We start from the raw sequence: 17617 nt of genomic DNA on the forward strand, positions 1-17617 counted from the left end.
TCCTCAGATATCATCCTCCTGAGTAGGTAGGATTATATGAACAATTCTTACTTCTTAATTTAGGCCCAAGATCTGTAAAGATGAAGGTGGATCAAGATGGCAGCTGTGGAATAAAAATGCTGTCTTCCCTGTGGCATATCTTTTCTTTCTCTGCCATATTTCTTTTCTAATAAACTTTTCTATCATACTTAAAAAAATGTAAAGGCTGAGGCCATATGTGCTAGTAAACAATGAGAATTAAAAGCCCCTGCAGTGTACTTTTCAACCATCCTGCTTTTATTACATTTAGAGGGGATTGTAGAGTAGCCTGTATTTAGTCAGTGGTCAGGGCTTACTGCATTTCTCTCCAATACATGGCTTGGGTAAGAGGATGAATTTCAAGGTAACAAGTGTTTTCTTGCTACCTCTTAGACATACGCATGTGGCTGGAGCTACATTTGCAAATACAGCTTCTTGCCTTTGTTGAGATAGAAAAGGGGGATGTTCCCTTTTTTGCCATCATAGAACTCATGGTTGACACCCTTGTAACAAAAATCAATACTTCAGGACAAATGCATAATAAAGTTTAAGAGAAGTGGTAAGAGTAAGATTAATTAATACATTGTATGCGTGTATCAAAATGTCACAATAATGTACAATTATACATTAGTGTATGCAACAAAAGTCTTAAAAACTTTGGAGAGAGAGCCTCTCTCTGAACTTGAAAGAGAAACAAGTGAAGGTGAGAGAAAAATTGGTTCTGAGAGTATATCTTTAGCTCAGCATGTTACTTAATGTGCTTATCAATTTGGGAGGCCCACATTTCATTAGTGTTACTGTGAAAATGGGAGCATTGACAATTTATAAGAAGTTTCATATCCAAGCCTTTTTGTTAGCTTAAAAAAAGGTTTATTTTACAAAGAGAAAACAAACACTGCTCAGGATAAACAGCAGGTCCAGAAACAGATTGTCCCTAGGCCTCTTCTTTAATCTTTTTCTCCTAATTAATTTGTAATCTGTCTAGTTATTATTATTGCTCTTAACACTAAGTCCTTAGTTTGTTTTCCCCTCTCTGAATGTTAAATTTGGCATTTCACATGCTGCCTTTCATTTTGTTATTCTTTCCTTTGCTAAAGAAGAAAATTGTTTCTTATAATTAGTGTATACCCAAAGTGGTATGGTTGGGTGTACACATACATCTACAAGGCTAGATGATCTTTAGTGTCCCAAATACAATATAGTACAGAATTTTATTTGCCTTTATTCTTTGATAGTTTTTTGTTTTGTTTTGTATTTTTGGCCAGTCCTGGGGCTTAAACTCGGTGCCTGGGCATTGTCCCTGACCTTCTTTTGCTCAAGTCTACCACTCTACCACTTGAGCCACAGCGCCACTTCTAGCTTTTTCTGTTTATGTGGTACTGAGGAATCAAACCCAGGGCTTCATGCATGCTAGGCAAACACTGTACTACTTGGCCACATTCCCAGCCTGCCTTGATAGTGTTAATATCAAAACAGTCTTTTTTCATATAAAGCATGAAGCATAGTTCCTCACTGAGTAGTGACTATATTCTTTGTGCGTTTATCTCCTCAGTTAGCTTGCAGATTTTTGGTGTAACCGTTTTAATAGTAATCTTCAATTGTTATAGCATTAGTATTATTTCACCAGTGAAAATGTCAAGGCTTAGTTGGAGAGCTATACTATGTGTTTTTGTAAATTAGAACATTATTAGATGTTTTTCTTCATAAACATTGATAATAATTTGTCTCCCACGTTATTTAGGTGCAAGAATATTTGTCAACAGTATTGAAAATGGAATGTGGTGTCGAGGAACTATCACTGAATTAATTCCAATAAAAAGTAAAAATACTAGAAAACCTTGTAGTCCAACCAAGTTCTCAGTTCACGAAGTTGCACTAATACAAATATTCATGGTAGATTTTGGAAATTCTGAAGTCCTAATTGTCAGAGGGTATGATCCTTTGTAATTATTATGTGTTCCTAGCATGTTTAGAAACATTTGGGAAGTGGGAAAGTAAGAATGGAGAAAATTAGAAAAAATGGAAAAGTAACGTCATTCTTCTAAGACATACATTTTATTGTTTTTGTTTATTTTTTTCTTTTTTTAGGGCCTGCCTGCCTGCCTTCCCTCCCTCCTTCCTGCTTTCCCTTCTTCCCTTTCATATGCTCTATTTTAATGGAGCACTCCATATGTACACTACTAAGTAAGGAAAATATTGTTGTTGATATATATTACTAAATGGGAAGCTTGGAAAGGAACTTTTTTCATAGCATGTACTAATTAATGTCTTTTGAATAAACTGTTAACATTATGACTGGATAAAATTTTGATCACATTACTATAATTTCTTTGAAGAATTAAAAAAGTGGCATACTGTCTCTAGGTATTAAAAAAAAGTTTTCCTATGTCTTCTAAGAACCTGAGACAGGGTCAGACCCTGTTGGCTCACGCCTGTAATCCTAGCTACTCAGGAGGCTGAGATATGAACTGTGGTTCAAAGCCTGCCCGAGCTGTAAAGTCCATGAGACACTTACATCTAATCACCAGAAAACCAGAAGTGGTGCTCTGGCTCAAAAGTGGTAGAGTACTAGCCTTGAGTGGAAAAAGCTCAGGACAGTGCCCAGGCCCTGAGTTCAACCCCATGGCCAACAGAAATAATAACTGAGGCAGTGGTGGTCCACACTCGTAATTCCAGCTATTCAAGATGCTGAGAACTGAGAATCATGTTTCAAAGCTAGCTGGGGAAAGAAAGTTCATGAGACTCTTATCTCCACATAATCACCAAAAAGCTAGAAATAGAGATACAGTTCAAGTGGTAGAGTGCCAGCCTTGAGCAAAAAAGCTAAGAGACAGTGATCAGACCCTGAGTTTTAAGCACTAATACCAGCACAAAGAAAAAATGGAAATGGTTCTGTAGTTAAAAAAAAGTTAGCATCTATAACTTTATTTAGTGGTCATAGCTTAATCTTTAAACTGAATGAGTATATGAGTGTATGAATGTTCAAATATGGCTGAGATTTTATTCTAAGTGTAAAAGTATGCTTTTAGGAACTAAATTAAGTTGATAATAAACTTGGAATATAACTTTCTAGATAATTTAACTTATCCTTAGAGATGATGTCTTCTAAGGATAAAAATAATCTTCAGAGTTAGAATTGTTATTTTCAATAAACAATATTTGAATTTTTTCCTAGAGTTGGTGATACTTATATGAGACCAGAACATGTTACTGCACAGCATATTACAGTAAATGATTTATGTCTGGCTCTAAGGAAATATGAGCTGTACAATGAAGAGCTGTTGAAAGACATCCCACCCTTAGCACACGCATGCTCCTTGAAAGATATTGTTCCACAGAATTCAGTAAGACATTTTTTTTTCTTCTATAGAGGCTATGTGTTCCAGATTTAGCGCTGTATTTACTATAAGGTTTTTGATTAAGACTCAACCAGTTATCATGATAAATACAGTTTGTACAATGAACTATTGGTACCAATAAAAGAGGAAATGAGCTTCAGCTTCCATAATTGAAAATAGTAATTAATAGAAAATTGAGTTGAATAAGTCTGAACTTAATTGTAGATGAAATATCCAAGTAAATATTATATTTTGGAGTCAATTATATATTGAGAAATAAGTTTAAGGTATGGAAAAGTTGATATTTCTTTTTTTTTTTTTGTCAGTCATGGGGTTTGAATTCTGGGTCTGGGTGCTGTCCCTCAGCTCTTCAGCTCAAGGCTAGCACTCTACCACTTGAGCCACAGCACCACTTCCAGCTTTTTCTGCTTATGTGGTGCTGAGGAATCAAACCCAGGGCCTAATGAATGCAAGGCAAGCATTCTACCACTGAGCCACCTTCCCAGCCCTAAAGTTGATATTTCTAAACATTATTTCCTGTTTCCATGACATTTTGGTCATTTTTTGCCTGTATTACATTCTGCTTTGAATGTACCCGCAGAAAAGCTAAGCTCCTTGGAAATACTGTACATTGCATAACAATGTACAGTATCACCATGAAGTACAAGAAAGCAGGAGTCTCTATCTTCACTCCTCATATTCCCAACATTGAGATCCTCACCCTCATAGTAACCATGCAAAGCATACTTGAGATAATGAAGAAATGAATAAAGTAAAAGATAGAAAAAATAGCATTGCTGTTTTCCTTAAGACAGTGACATTGTTAGTTTTCCTTTTTTTTTTTTTTTTTTTTTTTAACACATCTCACTGTATAGCTGTGGCTGGTCTGGAACTTTCTGTGTAAAGCAGGCTGTCTCAAACTCTTCCTTAGCCTCTTTAGTAGTGGGATTATTATTGTATGCCACAAGACCTCACTTGCATTTTGTTTTGTTTTGTTTTTTTTTAATATTATTTTATTTTATTTGAGAACATACTGTACATATTTTGTTTTTTATTCTTGAGGAATTTGTGGGTTTGATCATTGAAATTTGCATTAAATATACATTTGAATGCTTAAAGATCAACTTAAAACTTTTTCCATTTGGGTGAAAAAGGTAGCATATATATCATATACTCTTAGTATTAAAGCTAGATTAACCGAAAATTATTAATATTCTACTGTAAATTTATTATTACTTTTTGAGTTTTCATCACTTAGGAAAACATTCTTGTTGAATATTTTTAAATATAATTTTTGTGTTATTAATTTTTGAAAGTGAAAGTGCCTAGAAGCACCTTGAGACTATTTATGAAGTATGCATACACATTGTATATGTGTAAAGACTGCCTTGAGTCTCAGCTGTTTTTTGTTGCTTTCCCCCCCCCCCCCCCCCGCAATTTGTGTTTCTTTTGATATTTGGGGACAGGACCTTGTTATCTACCTCAGGCTAGCCTGGTGTTAAAGGCATACACCACCACACCTGGGGTTTTTTTTTGTGTGTGTGGGTTTTTAAAAATTCTTCTTAGCAATACTAGGGATTAAACACAGGGCCTCCTGCTTGCTAGGCAAGTGCTCTGCCACTTTAGCCCTGCTTCCACCCTGTCTTTCCATTGATTATTTTCAGCGCAGCGTCTTACTTTGTGATTGGGCTGGGCTGAACTGCCATCCTCCTACTTGTACTTTCCCGTGTTAGTGACAGTGACAGGCATGTACCACGGCACCCAGCCATTTATTGAAATAGAGTCTTGTGAACTTTCTTTAAATTTTTTTTAATTAACTTTAAGTGGTTGTACAAAGAAGTTCCCACTCTTCAAAACAGTATATGAATACAAAGTGTCTGATTACATTGTCACCCACTTTTCTTTTTTCTTCTTAATTGATATTAAGTGATTACATAAATTTCACATATTTCACAGTATTGTGGAATAGTGATAATTAAAGTCACAAACACATTTTAACCTTCACAAGGAAAATTGTCATTATCATGGTCTATAAAGTGTGTGAATTCTATGAGCTTAGACAATACAATTATTTCTCCCACGTCAGGTGTTATTTATATTTCTTTCTTTTGCTTAGTGTAGGCTGTTCCTTCATTCCCTCTCGTTCCTTCCTTCCTATCACTGTCTTTGGGTTGCTTAGTTCATTTTTATCTATGTCCAGTGCAGCTGATGGGCCCCTCTGTTGTATGTTTTCCCATTTCCCACTTATTCTGTGTCCTCCTCCTAGCTTTCCTCATTGCATGCATATATATGCCATATATGTGGTCAATAACTCGGAGTCATTATCAGTGATACCACAAAATGAATGGCAGTCCTTTGTTTCTTGAGTCCCGTTTACTTTGTTATCTCTCCTTGCATTTTGGCTTTAGCATCCAAGACAAAGAATTTTTTTTTGTCAGTCTTGGGTCCTGAACTCTGGGCCTGGGCCTTGTCCCTCATCTCTTCAGCCCAAGGCTAGCATTCTACCACTTGAGCCACAGTGCCACTTCTGTCTTGTAAACTTTTTTTTTTTTTTTTTTTTTTTTTTGGCGGTTGTGGGGCTTGAACTCTGGGCCTGGGTGCTGTCCCTCAGCTCTTCAGCTCAAGGCGAGCGCTCTACCACTTGAGCTACAGCGCCACTTCCGGTTTTCTGGTGGTTTATTGGAGATAGGAGTCTCATGGTCTCTCCTGCCCGGGCTGGCTTTGAACCGCGATCCTCAGATCTCAGCCTCCTGAGTAGCTAGGTTACAGGCGTGAGCCACCGGCGCCCGGCTTTGTCTTGTAAACTTTTTTGAACTGGCCTCAAACTGCTATCCATGTCTACTTCAAGAAACTAGGATTACAGGTATGAGCCACCATATCCAGCTCAGTTTCTTGTATTTTTTAAGACAGGATCTCACTATGTGTTCAAACTTGCTGCAAATTCTCTTGATTGTTTCACCTCATTTTTCCAAGAATCAAGATTATGGGCGTATGCTATCCCACTTGAGTTCAACTGTTTCTTTTCTTATTGCATTTTTATTATCTTTAGTTTTACAGCAGGATCACCATTCAACAAATCAGCTTATAAGTGCAGTGCATCCTGATCAGTGTCACCCCTTTCATCACCCTCCCTCATCTCTCCCAACCCAATCCCTATTTCTTAAAATATGGCCTTGGTTCAGTGTCTTGGCTCTTAAGTTGCAGATTAGTTAGTATATCCAGATACTGTAACATTAGAGGTAGTTAAATTACTCACTAATTTGGAATTTTACTTCTTTTCCAGAGTGAAGGCTGGAAAGAAGAAGCAAAAGTAGAATTTTTGAAAATGGTAAATAACAAGGCTGTTTTAATGAAAGTTTTTAGAGAAGAGGATGATGTGCTTATTGTAGATCTACAGAAACCACCAACAAATAAAATAAGCAGTGATATGCCTGTATCTCTTAGAGATGCATTAGTTTTTATGGAACTAGCAAGGTAAGTAACTTGTTGGAATTTAACATTCTTCAATATTGTAGGCTAAAAATAGGAACAGCAGGTTTTACCTTCAGAAACCATGGACTCTGAAGTAAACCTCAACATATCCTTAGAGGTTAACAATATTGTAAACAGGATTTCTAGGTCTAATTGTGAACATCTCACTGTTAAATTTGATTTGAAAGGAGAGATAATTTAGGATGTCTTAAAAAATATGTTTAGGTACTAACATTTTTTGAGACTCATAAGCAGCTCCCTTAGAGTTCTAGGAATTACAGTTTCACTATTCCAAATTTAAAATAACTTAGAATGATATCCTGATCACTGATCTATAATTAGCAACATTAATTAATGTCAGAACCTTTAATACTTAGTTTCCTTTTCCTTCATTTCTGAGGAATAAACAGTAAGATGACATAAGTAGCCAGAAAGGTAATGGAAGATGCTAACTTTCAGTCATGGGTGATTACATGACTCTAGAAACAACCTAACTAGGTCTTGAAAAATAAAAGTAATGTCCAGGACCGGGAAAGCTCACAGATACTCCTTGCTGGCCTAACTGAGCACATACTATAGACCATAGATATCAATGCAGTCAATTCAGAGATAAAGTAGAAACAATACTTTCAGTTCAAAAATGTCTGGACACTAGTTAGAAGGCTAATTACTAAGTTCTTGTTTAATTTGGTTTAATAATTAGAAACAATACCAAAAAATACAATAAGAAATCGAAAAGGAACTACTTTTTATAAATGAATTAGTCTATGTAGGATCTCTTTTCTTCAGATCAAGTCACTAAGAGAACAGAGACTTGAAGAAAATGGCTTTTGTTTATTATGCTTTTAACTAGGTTTAGGTCACAATCACCAAGAAGTCACACTGAAAAAAATATGACATTACCTTATCATCCACCTATCTTGCCTAAAGAAATGACAGATGTTTCCGTTATGGTTTGTCATATAAATAGTCCTGCAGATTTCTATCTCCAATTGGTAAGTATACAATGTTCCTTTGAGATTTTTTTTTAAAATTTAGTAATGTATAATGAGAATGAATGTCCAATGTGAATATTAGCTAGAACAAACCACTGACAAGCCTTTTACACATTTAAATTTCTTAGGAACTGCAACTTAAAGAGGTCCATAGGAAAAAAAAAAAAAAAAGAGGTCCATAGGATTCCTAGCAAATTGAAAGAATTCTTCCTGCCTTAAGTTAATGAAATGATGGAGGGAAAGAACAATGAATGATAATGTATCAATGTGCTTGCTAACCTCTGAAATTAGAGACTAGGAAAGCTCAGAGCTAGCAAAAGAAAGTCATATATTCTTTTGACTATGAACATACAATTATTTACTTATAATTAACATTTTTACTGAGACCTCTTATTTGCTAAGTAGTCTTAGGAATTTGAGCTCTCCAAGTAGATTAATGGTTTCTCAAATTGAACTTTGGATATATCCCTATAGGTTTGTTTAGATAGCTAGTAATAACAATTAGTTCATCATTTCTCAGTTTTCTATGAACTGACTCATCCTTTATGAGTTAGTGAATTAACCATAAGAAGCCAGGTTCCAGTGGCTCATGTCAGTAATCTTAGCTACTCAGGAGGCTTCACTTCTGGCTTTTTGGTAGTTACTCAGAGATGAGTCTCATAGAATGCCTAGGCTGGCCTTGAACCATGATCCTCAGTTTCCCTATGTCCTTAGTAAATTACTTACTGCCTTTTTTTTTTTTTTTTTTTTGGTCTGTTGTGGGGGCTGAACTCTGGGCCTGGGCGCTGTTCCTCAGCTGTCTAGCTCAAGGCTAGTGCCCTGCCATATGAGCCACAGCGCCACTTCCAGCTTTTTTCTGCTTATGTGGTACTGAGGAATTGAACCCATGGCCTCATGCATGCAAGGCAAGCACTCTACCACTGAGCCACCTTCCCAGCCCTGCTTTTTATTTGTAAGTGTGTGCCAGTACTGGGGCTTGAACTGGTGACCTGGGCACTTCTTTTAGCTTTTTCACTCAAGACTGGTGTCCTACCACTTGAGCCACAGTTTCACTTCAGCTTTTTGGTGATTAATTGGAGATGAGCCTCACAAACTTTTCCTGCCTAGACTGGCTTTAAAAAAAATTTTATTGTAAGGGGATGTATAAAGGGGTTACATGTCAGGTAATAAATACATTTCTTTTTGAACAGTGTTCAGCATCTCCCACATTTTCTCCCAGTTTCTCCTCTCCTGACCTCCTCCCCATAAGTTGTGTAGTTCATTGTTTTTTTTGGGGGGGGGTCCGGTAGTGGGGCCTGAACTCTGGGCCTGGGCGCTGTCCCTCAGCTCTTCAGTTCAAGGCTAGCACTCTACCACTTGAGCCACAGCGCCACTGCCGGCTTTTTTCTTTTTGCTTATGTGGTGCTGAGGAATCGAACCCAGGGCCTGGAGCATGCAAGGCAAGCGCTCCACCACTGAGCCACCTTCCCAGCCCCTGTGTAGTTCATTTCTAACAGAGTGTTTAATGGGTATCACTGCTGAATTGGTTGACCCTTTGTCCCACCGATTCTGTGCTTCCTTTTCCCCACCCTAAATCAGATAAACTTACAAGACAAAGGATACAAAAATAAAAAATAGTGACAAAAGGGAATAAACAAAAGAAAAAACAAAGAACCGCAAATAATACAGTTAAAAAACCCTTGTTTCCATTTTATGAAGCTCATTTCAATAAGCATCATTTCATATGATCCTATAGGGCTGGCTTTGAATCTTAGCTCTCAGTCTCCCAAGTAGCTAGGATTGCAAGTGTGAGCCATTGGCTCCAGTAAGTGGGGAGTGGTAGCTTACTGGATTTTTATCTGCATTTCCCTATTACAAGTTTATGTACTATATGTATATATTCTATGAAGACATATCTACTCAGTCCTTTTAACAGTGTTGAAATAAACTTTGTTAGATTGTAGTTCTATACATTCTGCTAGGCAGGAGCTCTACCATTTGAGCCATGCCTTCAACTTCACTCTGAATATTTAATCCTTGTCAGATATATATATATATATATATATATATATATATATATATATATGTATGTATGTATATATGACTTACAAGTATTTTCTCCTATTTGACTCTATTCAGAGTGTCCTTGATCCACTTGTTTTTAATTTTATTAAGTACAGTTTATTATTTTGTTGCTTATACTTTTGATGTAATAGCCAAGGGATTATGCCTAATTTAATATCATGATGCTTTTCCTCCATTTTTCCCCTAAATTCTGTATGTTTTGGTTTTTTAAATGCTTAGAGATTGAACTCAGAACATCATGCATTCTAGGCAAGCCCTTTACCATTGCATTTGTAACACTTGATGGGCACATGGGCTAATGCTATAATTTGGCTATTGTGAATAGTTTAATTATAAACATGAGTATACAGTTATCTCTATAGTATTTGTACTTGGGTTCTTTTGAATATATACTCAGTGATATGGCTGGATCAAAATATTTTTAATAGTTTGAGAAATTTCCATACCAATTTATTTTATTTTTATTTTTGTTGGTCGTGGGGCCTGAACTCTGGGCCTGGGCACTGTCTCTCAGCTCTTCAGCTCAAGGCTAGTGCTCTACCACTTGAGCCACAGTGCACTCCCAGCTTTGTCTATGTGGTACTGAGGAATCGAACCCAGGGCCTCATGCATGCGAGGCAAGCACTCTACCACTGAGCCACTTTCCCAGCCCCCATACCAATTTTTATAAGTGGCTGGACTAATATTCATCCCAGCAGTAAATGTTTTCCCTCACTCTCTCAGCATGCATCCTGGACAACTTGTTGCTGTTTGTTTTCTTGATGAGAGTAACATGAAATCTCAATGTGTGGTTTCAATTTGTGTTGATGGCTAGGGATGTTGAACATTGTTTTTCATGAATATATTGGCCATTTGTATTTCTTCACTGAAAAAATGTTCAGCTCATATACTCATTCATTGTTTGGATTACTTGTTCTTTGGTTTAATTTTTTTGTTCTTTACATATTCTGAATATCAATCACATGTTGGATGAATATCCAACAGATTATCTCTCATTCAGAAAGTGTCTTTTCACTCTGTTGATGATTTTGATATGCAAAAGCTTTCTAATTTGATGCAGTTTATTATTTCTGCTCCTCTTGAGATTTTAGAATCCTGTTTACAAAGTTATTGCCTATATCTTTATCGTAAAGTGTTTTCCTAGTGTTTCCTCTGGTAATTCTTTTTTTTTTTTTTTTTTTTTTTTTTTTTTGTCGGTCGTGGGGCTTGAACTCTGGGCCTGGGCGCTGTCCCTCAGCTCTTCAGCTCAAGGCGAGCGCTCTACCACTTGAGCTACAGCACCACTTCCGGTTTTCTGGTGGTTTATTGGAGATAGGAGTCTCACGGTCTCTCCTGCCCGGGCTGGCTTTGAACCGCGATCCTCAGATCTCAGCCTCCTGAGTAGCTAGGATTACAGGCGTGAGCCACCAGCGCCCGGCTCCTCTGGTAATTCTTAAGAAGTCTAATTTTGTACAAGAAGAGAGTAGTGTTAGTCTTCTATATCTTTGGCTATCCAGTTTTCCCAGTCATCAAAGAGCCGGTGTCTTTTTTTCCAGTATATGTTTTTGGCGCCCTTGTCAAGAATCAGATGGCTGTACTTGCTTGAACTTATTTCTGTCTTCAGTGAGTCTTCTGTCCATTGGTTTGTGTGTAGTTTTTGTTCCAGTACTGTGCTGGTTTTGTTACTATGGTCACTTGTATAGCACGAATTCCAAGAAACTGTGAAAGGCCTTTGGGTACATGATAGGAGGAAGAGACCTGAAGATTTCTGAGATTCATCTTCAAGTCTCTTTTTCCACTGTCCTGATTTTAAATATCTGGGTTTTTGTTGTTTTTTTTATTGTCATTTGTTTTGTCTGGTTTTTGTGTTGGTACCAGAGTTTGGACTCAGGATCTAATCGCTGTCCCATAGCTTTTTTTGCTCAAGGCTGATACTCTGCCACTTGAGCTACAACTTTTCTAAGAGCTTTTTGCTGGTGAATTAGAGATGAGAATTTTACAGACTTTCCTGCCTAGGCTGACTTGAAACTGTAATTCTCAAATCTCAAATTAGGATTAAAGGTGTAAGTTACTAGAGCCTGGCTCTGGTTTTCTTTTATCCTAGCTTTTAGCAAGCTGTTTCTTAGTTACACCCTTGCATGCTTTTTCTTTGCTCTCTTGAGCAGCCTATCCATTTTCCAAATTTCTTACCCTGGTTCTTTTTGCTCCTGAGTTTCACTATTAGACTCAAATCAGCCACTAATATCCCTGAAACCGTCTGAATGCTTTGCTGCTTTGAAATTTCTCCTCCAAATAAAGTACTCCATCATTGCTAATACCTTACATAAAGTCTTAGGACATGCAGGTTTTTATCTGTAGTATAACAAAATGGCATCTTTTCCAGTTTTCAATAAAATCCTCATTTCTATTTGAGATATTTCTTAGTCTCCTTTGTTTTCAGAGTCCTCATTGGAATTACTCTTATCACTCCACTTAATAGCTTCTGTAGTTTTCCAGCCTAGTCCTCCTGAGTCTACTAACCTCTGTGAACCAGTTCCAAAGACATGTTTACATTTTATTTATAACAATGGCACCTCTTCTTAGTATCAGTTTTCTCTATTCTCTCTTCTTGATTCCACCCCCCTCATATTTAAAGATTTATCAGGCATTGACACATACTATGAAAGATAATATCCCCTTTTTTGTTGACAATAACATACTACCACAGACTAGTTGAGTTATAAAGAAAAGTGCATTTTGTCTCACAGTAGGAGGTCCAGGATTAAAAGGCTTCATCTAGTCCCAATGTGGTATAAAGCAAGAGAAAAGGAGCACACTTATGCTTCCTCTGTTCTGTCCCCTGCACCTTATAAAACCATCAGGAATCAGTCAGGAGGGCTCTATCCTTAAGTCTGTAAGTTCTTCCCAAAGGCCTACCTCTAAACACCATAGTTGTATTAAGTTGCTGCCTTTTAGTACTTGCAACATATTAAACCTTGGAAGACCCTTTGAGGCCATATCTGACTCTTGCCCTAGGCATCTAAGTTCATAGTATCTTCTGTAGCTTTTACTGCCTGTTGCCTACCATTTTCCCCACCTGTGTTCTAAATTAACATGAATCAAAAATAGTATCTTGCATCAGCCCTGCAAATACCCTCTTAGACAAGTTCCAATACAAGTATTCAGTATTTTGGATATTAGGTAAGTATGTTCTATCTGGTTCAAGGAAGGGAACCAAGATCTGGACTGCCACTACTCAAGACCATGACCAGAGCTGGGAAAGTGGCTCAGTGGTAGAGTGCTTGCCTTGCATACATGAAGCCCTGGGTTCGATTCCTCAGTACTACATAAGCAGAAAAATCTGGAAGTGGCCCTGTGGCTCAAGTGGTTAGAGCACTAGCTTTGATCTGAAGAGCTGAGGGACAGTGCTCAGGCCCAGCGTTCAGGCTCCACGGCCAGCAAAAAAGACGATGACCAGTGATATTTTCAGAGAGGCCATGCAAGAGCAAGTAGGAAATCTCCTGTTAAAAGATGAAGTTTTGCTGTGTACCAGTGCTCACACCTGTAATCCTAGCTACACAGGAAGCTCAGAGCTGAGCATCATGGTCAAAGTGAGCCTGAGCAGAAAAGTCCATGAGACTTTTATCTCCAGTTAACAACACAAAACAGTTGGAAGTGGAGCTATAAATCAAGTAGTAGAATGCTAGCCTTGAGCAAATAAGGCTCAGGAGTAATGCCCAGGCCCTAAGTTCAAGCCCCAGGCCCAGCACACACACACACAAACATTAATTTTTCTTGACTGGACTTACTCAATTTCTATAAACTTTGACTGTTTGCCAGAGCTTTCATAAATTTGACTCAGCCAAATTTTGTGTTTGAATAAGAACTTGAAAACTCCCTAATCTATTTTGGTATCATTTCTCTGCTGAATTTTTAAAGTTATCTTTGATTGTTAGTGAAAGAATATTAACATCTACTTAGATAGTTAAACGTTTTTAAATAAAATACTACTTGGGATGTGGAGGCAGGATCAAATTGGAGGCCAGCCTATGCAGTAAACCCTATTTCAAAGATAAAAGCAAAAGAACTGGGGCATGGCTCAAGTAGCTGAGTAGCGTTGCCTAGCGTTGTAGACCTGGTTCAATCCCCAGGTCTACAAAGAAGTTTGGGGTGGGGAAAAGGAGTAATACAGAAATTCAGAATATTTCTATTTGCATCATTATGTTAAAAAGGATTCTGCCTCATTTTCCCCCATTTGAATTTGAATTAGAGTTTAATATATACATATATATATATATATATATATATTTTTTTTTTTTTTTTTTGGTTGGTCGTGGGGCTTGAACTCTGGGCTTGGGCACTGTTCCTCGGCTCTTCAGCTCAAGGCTAGCGTTCTACTGCTTGAGCCACAGTACCACTTCTGGTTTTCTGAGTGGTTTATTGGAGATAAGAGTCTCAGTCTTTCCTGCCCAGGCTGGCTTTGAACTGCAATCCTCAGATCTCAGCCTCCTGAGTAGCTAGGATTACAGGCGTGAGCCACGGTGCCGGCCTTTTTAAAATTTATTTATTTATTTGGGTCTGGTAGTGGGGCCTGAACTCTGGGCCTGGGCGCTGTCCCTCAGCTCTTCAGCTCAAGGCTAGCGCTTTACCACTTGAGCCACAGCACCACTTCCGGCTTTTTTCTTTTTGCTTATGTGGTGCTGAGGAATCGAACCCAGGGCCTCGAGCATGCAAGGCAAGCACTCTACCACTGAGCCACCTTCCCAGCCCCCCCCGGCCTTTTTTAAAAAAAAAATAGATTGTAGGGCTTAAACTCAAGACTTGGGTGCTGTCCTGGAGCTTTTTTGCTCAAGGCTAATGCTCTACCACTTTGAGCCACAGCTCTACTTGTGGTTTTCTGGAGTTTAACTGGAGATAAGAGTCTTATGGACTTACCCGCTCAGGCTGGCTTTGAACCAAGATCCTCAGACTAAGTCTCCTGAGTAGGGTTACAGGTGATGCCTGGCAAGTTTAATACAGTCTTTTTAACTTTAATGATAAGCATTTGGAGAACTGATTAACTATACTTGATTTTGGGGGGGTACTATAGGAATATAGAAAGAATTTTAAAGACCATCAAATAACCCCATCTAATAAAAAATTTAGTAACATAACCTTACTGTATTATGATTTGAGAGTCATCATTTTACTTAAAACTATTAGATGAATGATTGATAAGAAATTGGACATTCTTCTCATTAGTTGGTGATCATAAGGGAAAAAATATAATCGTATAATGAGAAGTCAAAATGATCACTCCAAACAATAGATGAAATTTAATACATGAAAAACCAGATAGACTGACTAATGGGCTGTAATCTGTAATCCTAGTTATAAGGGAGCTAGAAACAGGAGTATCACAGTGTTCAGCCAAAAAGTTAGATCCTGACTCAGTGAAAAGTTGATAGTGTATATATCTATGATGCCAGCCAGGGCCAAATGCTTTTAGTTTAGAAAAACTAAAAGCGAAAAAGACTAAAAAGATGACTCAAGTGGTAGAGTATTTATCTAGTAAGCATTAGACACTGAGTTCAAACCCTAGCTCTGGGAAAAAAAGTAGTCATAAAGTATTAGATTTTCTGATTTACTACAACTTGTATGCTCTATAATGTAGTTTATCCAAAAAGGTTTAACATACATTCATCAAACCTTTGGATATAATACTTATATTTAGGAACATTCAGCAGGTAGTTCCTGCTCAGTGGAAGAATTAAGCTAAATAACAGCATGATGATAAACACATAATTTCAGAAAGTGACATATTCTGCCTACAATGTGCTAGCCTAATTGTGCTAGCTTATGAGAGACTTACAAAGCAAACAGCCAGAAACAATGTGGAATTGTCCATATAGGAAAAAATTATGTTCTAAAAGTACTCATTGAACAGTTAGAGAAACAGGAAGACTAACAGTTGAGAGGAAATTGTTTTTTATTAAATTGTATGTGTAAGTCTAGTTTTGATAAAAGCAGAAGTTTAAAGGTACAGTATATGTATACACATATAGAGAAAAAGTAGATAAGCACTAAATTATACAACAATGTTATTTTCTCATCTTTTCATAAGCAAATTTTATGCTATTTAAATTATTTAGCATAATTGATAAATTAATGCCAGTTTTAAAGTTTCTTAATTTTATGAGAAGTGCCTATAATATGTTCAACATTTAAATTTTAACATTCTATAAAATTACAGTGCTTTATTCCTTTCTTAGATAGAGAACTTCGATTTTTTGTTTCTATTGAAGACAGTTGAGGAATTCTATAAAGGTGAAGATGGGGAAAGTCTGGAAATCCTTTGTCCAGTTCAAGATCAAGCCTGTGTAGCTAAATTTGAAGATGGAGTTTGGTACCGAGCAAAAGTTACTGGTAGGAAAGTGCATGCTATTTTCACAGGAAATATTATGCTTCAAAACAAGTACTTTTTAGTTGATAAAAAGCTTTGCAAGTAGTATTATTTGATCTTACCATTTACTGTACCTTTCTTTAGAAAGGTAGTAGTAATTTTGGGAGGTCAATCTTAGACTTCTAACATTAATCATTGGGAATCAAGCTAGAAAACTATATACATATATTTTTTTAAAAAAACTAGTAATAGTATAGAGAAGTAAAGTGACCACTTGCTTCATAATACCTGCTTGTAAAGGTACAAATTGACATTACACTCTTTGTGTCCTCTCTTCTCCTTTTTGATTTACTATTCCTCTTTCCTGGAAGTTATTTGCTAATTGGTCCAATATCTTTCTCTACAATTCTCATATCCTCAAGTGAATGAATGGAATTTAACTCACAAAATAATTTTAAAAAATTAATAGGATTAAAACCAGATGATTCATGAAAATGAAGGTACTAGCTAAAAGAGACTTGGCTAAGAGAGCAATACCCTATCACTCTTCATAGTTTCAGAAGGTGGAGATACTATAGGCAACTTAGTCCATGTATTATGTTTTGCTAATGGTTTTTCATCAATAAAATTCAAGTTGAGACTTGGTCTTCAATCAGCAGTACTGACAGGAGTAGCCTAGTGAGAGATGTTTGGGTGATGAGAGTGGAACTTGCATGAATACATTAATGCCTTTCGTGCAAGAGTGGTTCTAGCTCATGAAGGACTGGATTAATTAGTTATCAAGAGAGTGGATTGTTACAAGTCAGGGATTTTCCTCATTTTGCTTTTTTACATATACCCACTTTCCCTTAGACTTTTCTTAAAGCCAAACAGATACTGGTGCCACAGGCTCTAGAATCTTGAGCCAGAATAAACCTTTCCTTTGTAACCTACCCAGTATCAGGTATTTTGTCATAGCATTTTGTCACGTATTTTTTATACGCTTTCTAGCTTGAATATATGTATCATCTTATTAAAAGGATGAAGTTAGTTTATCTTGACATTTTAAAATGCTTTCCCATTATTAAAGTAATCTAAAATCCCTACGATTAACTTCTAATATATAAAAGTCCATATCTTATACCCAGACTATTTAGTCTTCCAACTAAGTTTTCTCTTTTGTCATTGCTGATTTAAATTTAACTAGTAGTCTTTAAATACTTTTAAAATATAGTTCTTATGAACATCTTGGTCTATTTGTGATGTTAAAACACAATACCAAAGACTGAAATTTTTAAACAATAAAAAATTATTTGACAGTTTTGAACATTTGGAAATCCTAAATCAAAGCCCTGGCTGGTAAGCCTTATGTCTCTGACCTAAGATATATCCTTTTTGCTCTGTCTGCCAAG

At 36.9% G+C, this 17617-nt stretch overlaps 1 protein-coding gene across 2 annotated transcripts in view; it reads left to right on the forward strand.

Moving 5' to 3' along the window:
- Window positions 1-17617, forward strand: part of Rnf17 (ring finger protein 17) — a 98077-nt gene that overhangs the window by 37308 nt on the left and 43152 nt on the right. For both annotated transcript variants that reach the window (XM_070001994.1, XM_070001995.1), the window contains exons 13-17: window positions 1760-1949; window positions 3194-3362; window positions 6640-6830; window positions 7681-7822; window positions 16096-16249. In XM_070001994.1, the coding sequence (XP_069858095.1) occupies window positions 1760-1949; window positions 3194-3362; window positions 6640-6830; window positions 7681-7822; window positions 16096-16249 (846 nt within the window). The remainder of the gene's footprint in view (window positions 1-1759; window positions 1950-3193; window positions 3363-6639; window positions 6831-7680; window positions 7823-16095; window positions 16250-17617) is intronic.

This window comes from Dipodomys merriami, unplaced genomic scaffold (assembly GCF_024711535.1).
Source record: "Dipodomys merriami isolate MVZ:Mamm:240054 unplaced genomic scaffold, mDipMer1.0.p SCAF_6, whole genome shotgun sequence".
In the NCBI taxonomy this organism is placed as follows: Eukaryota; Metazoa; Chordata; class Mammalia; order Rodentia; family Heteromyidae; genus Dipodomys; species Dipodomys merriami.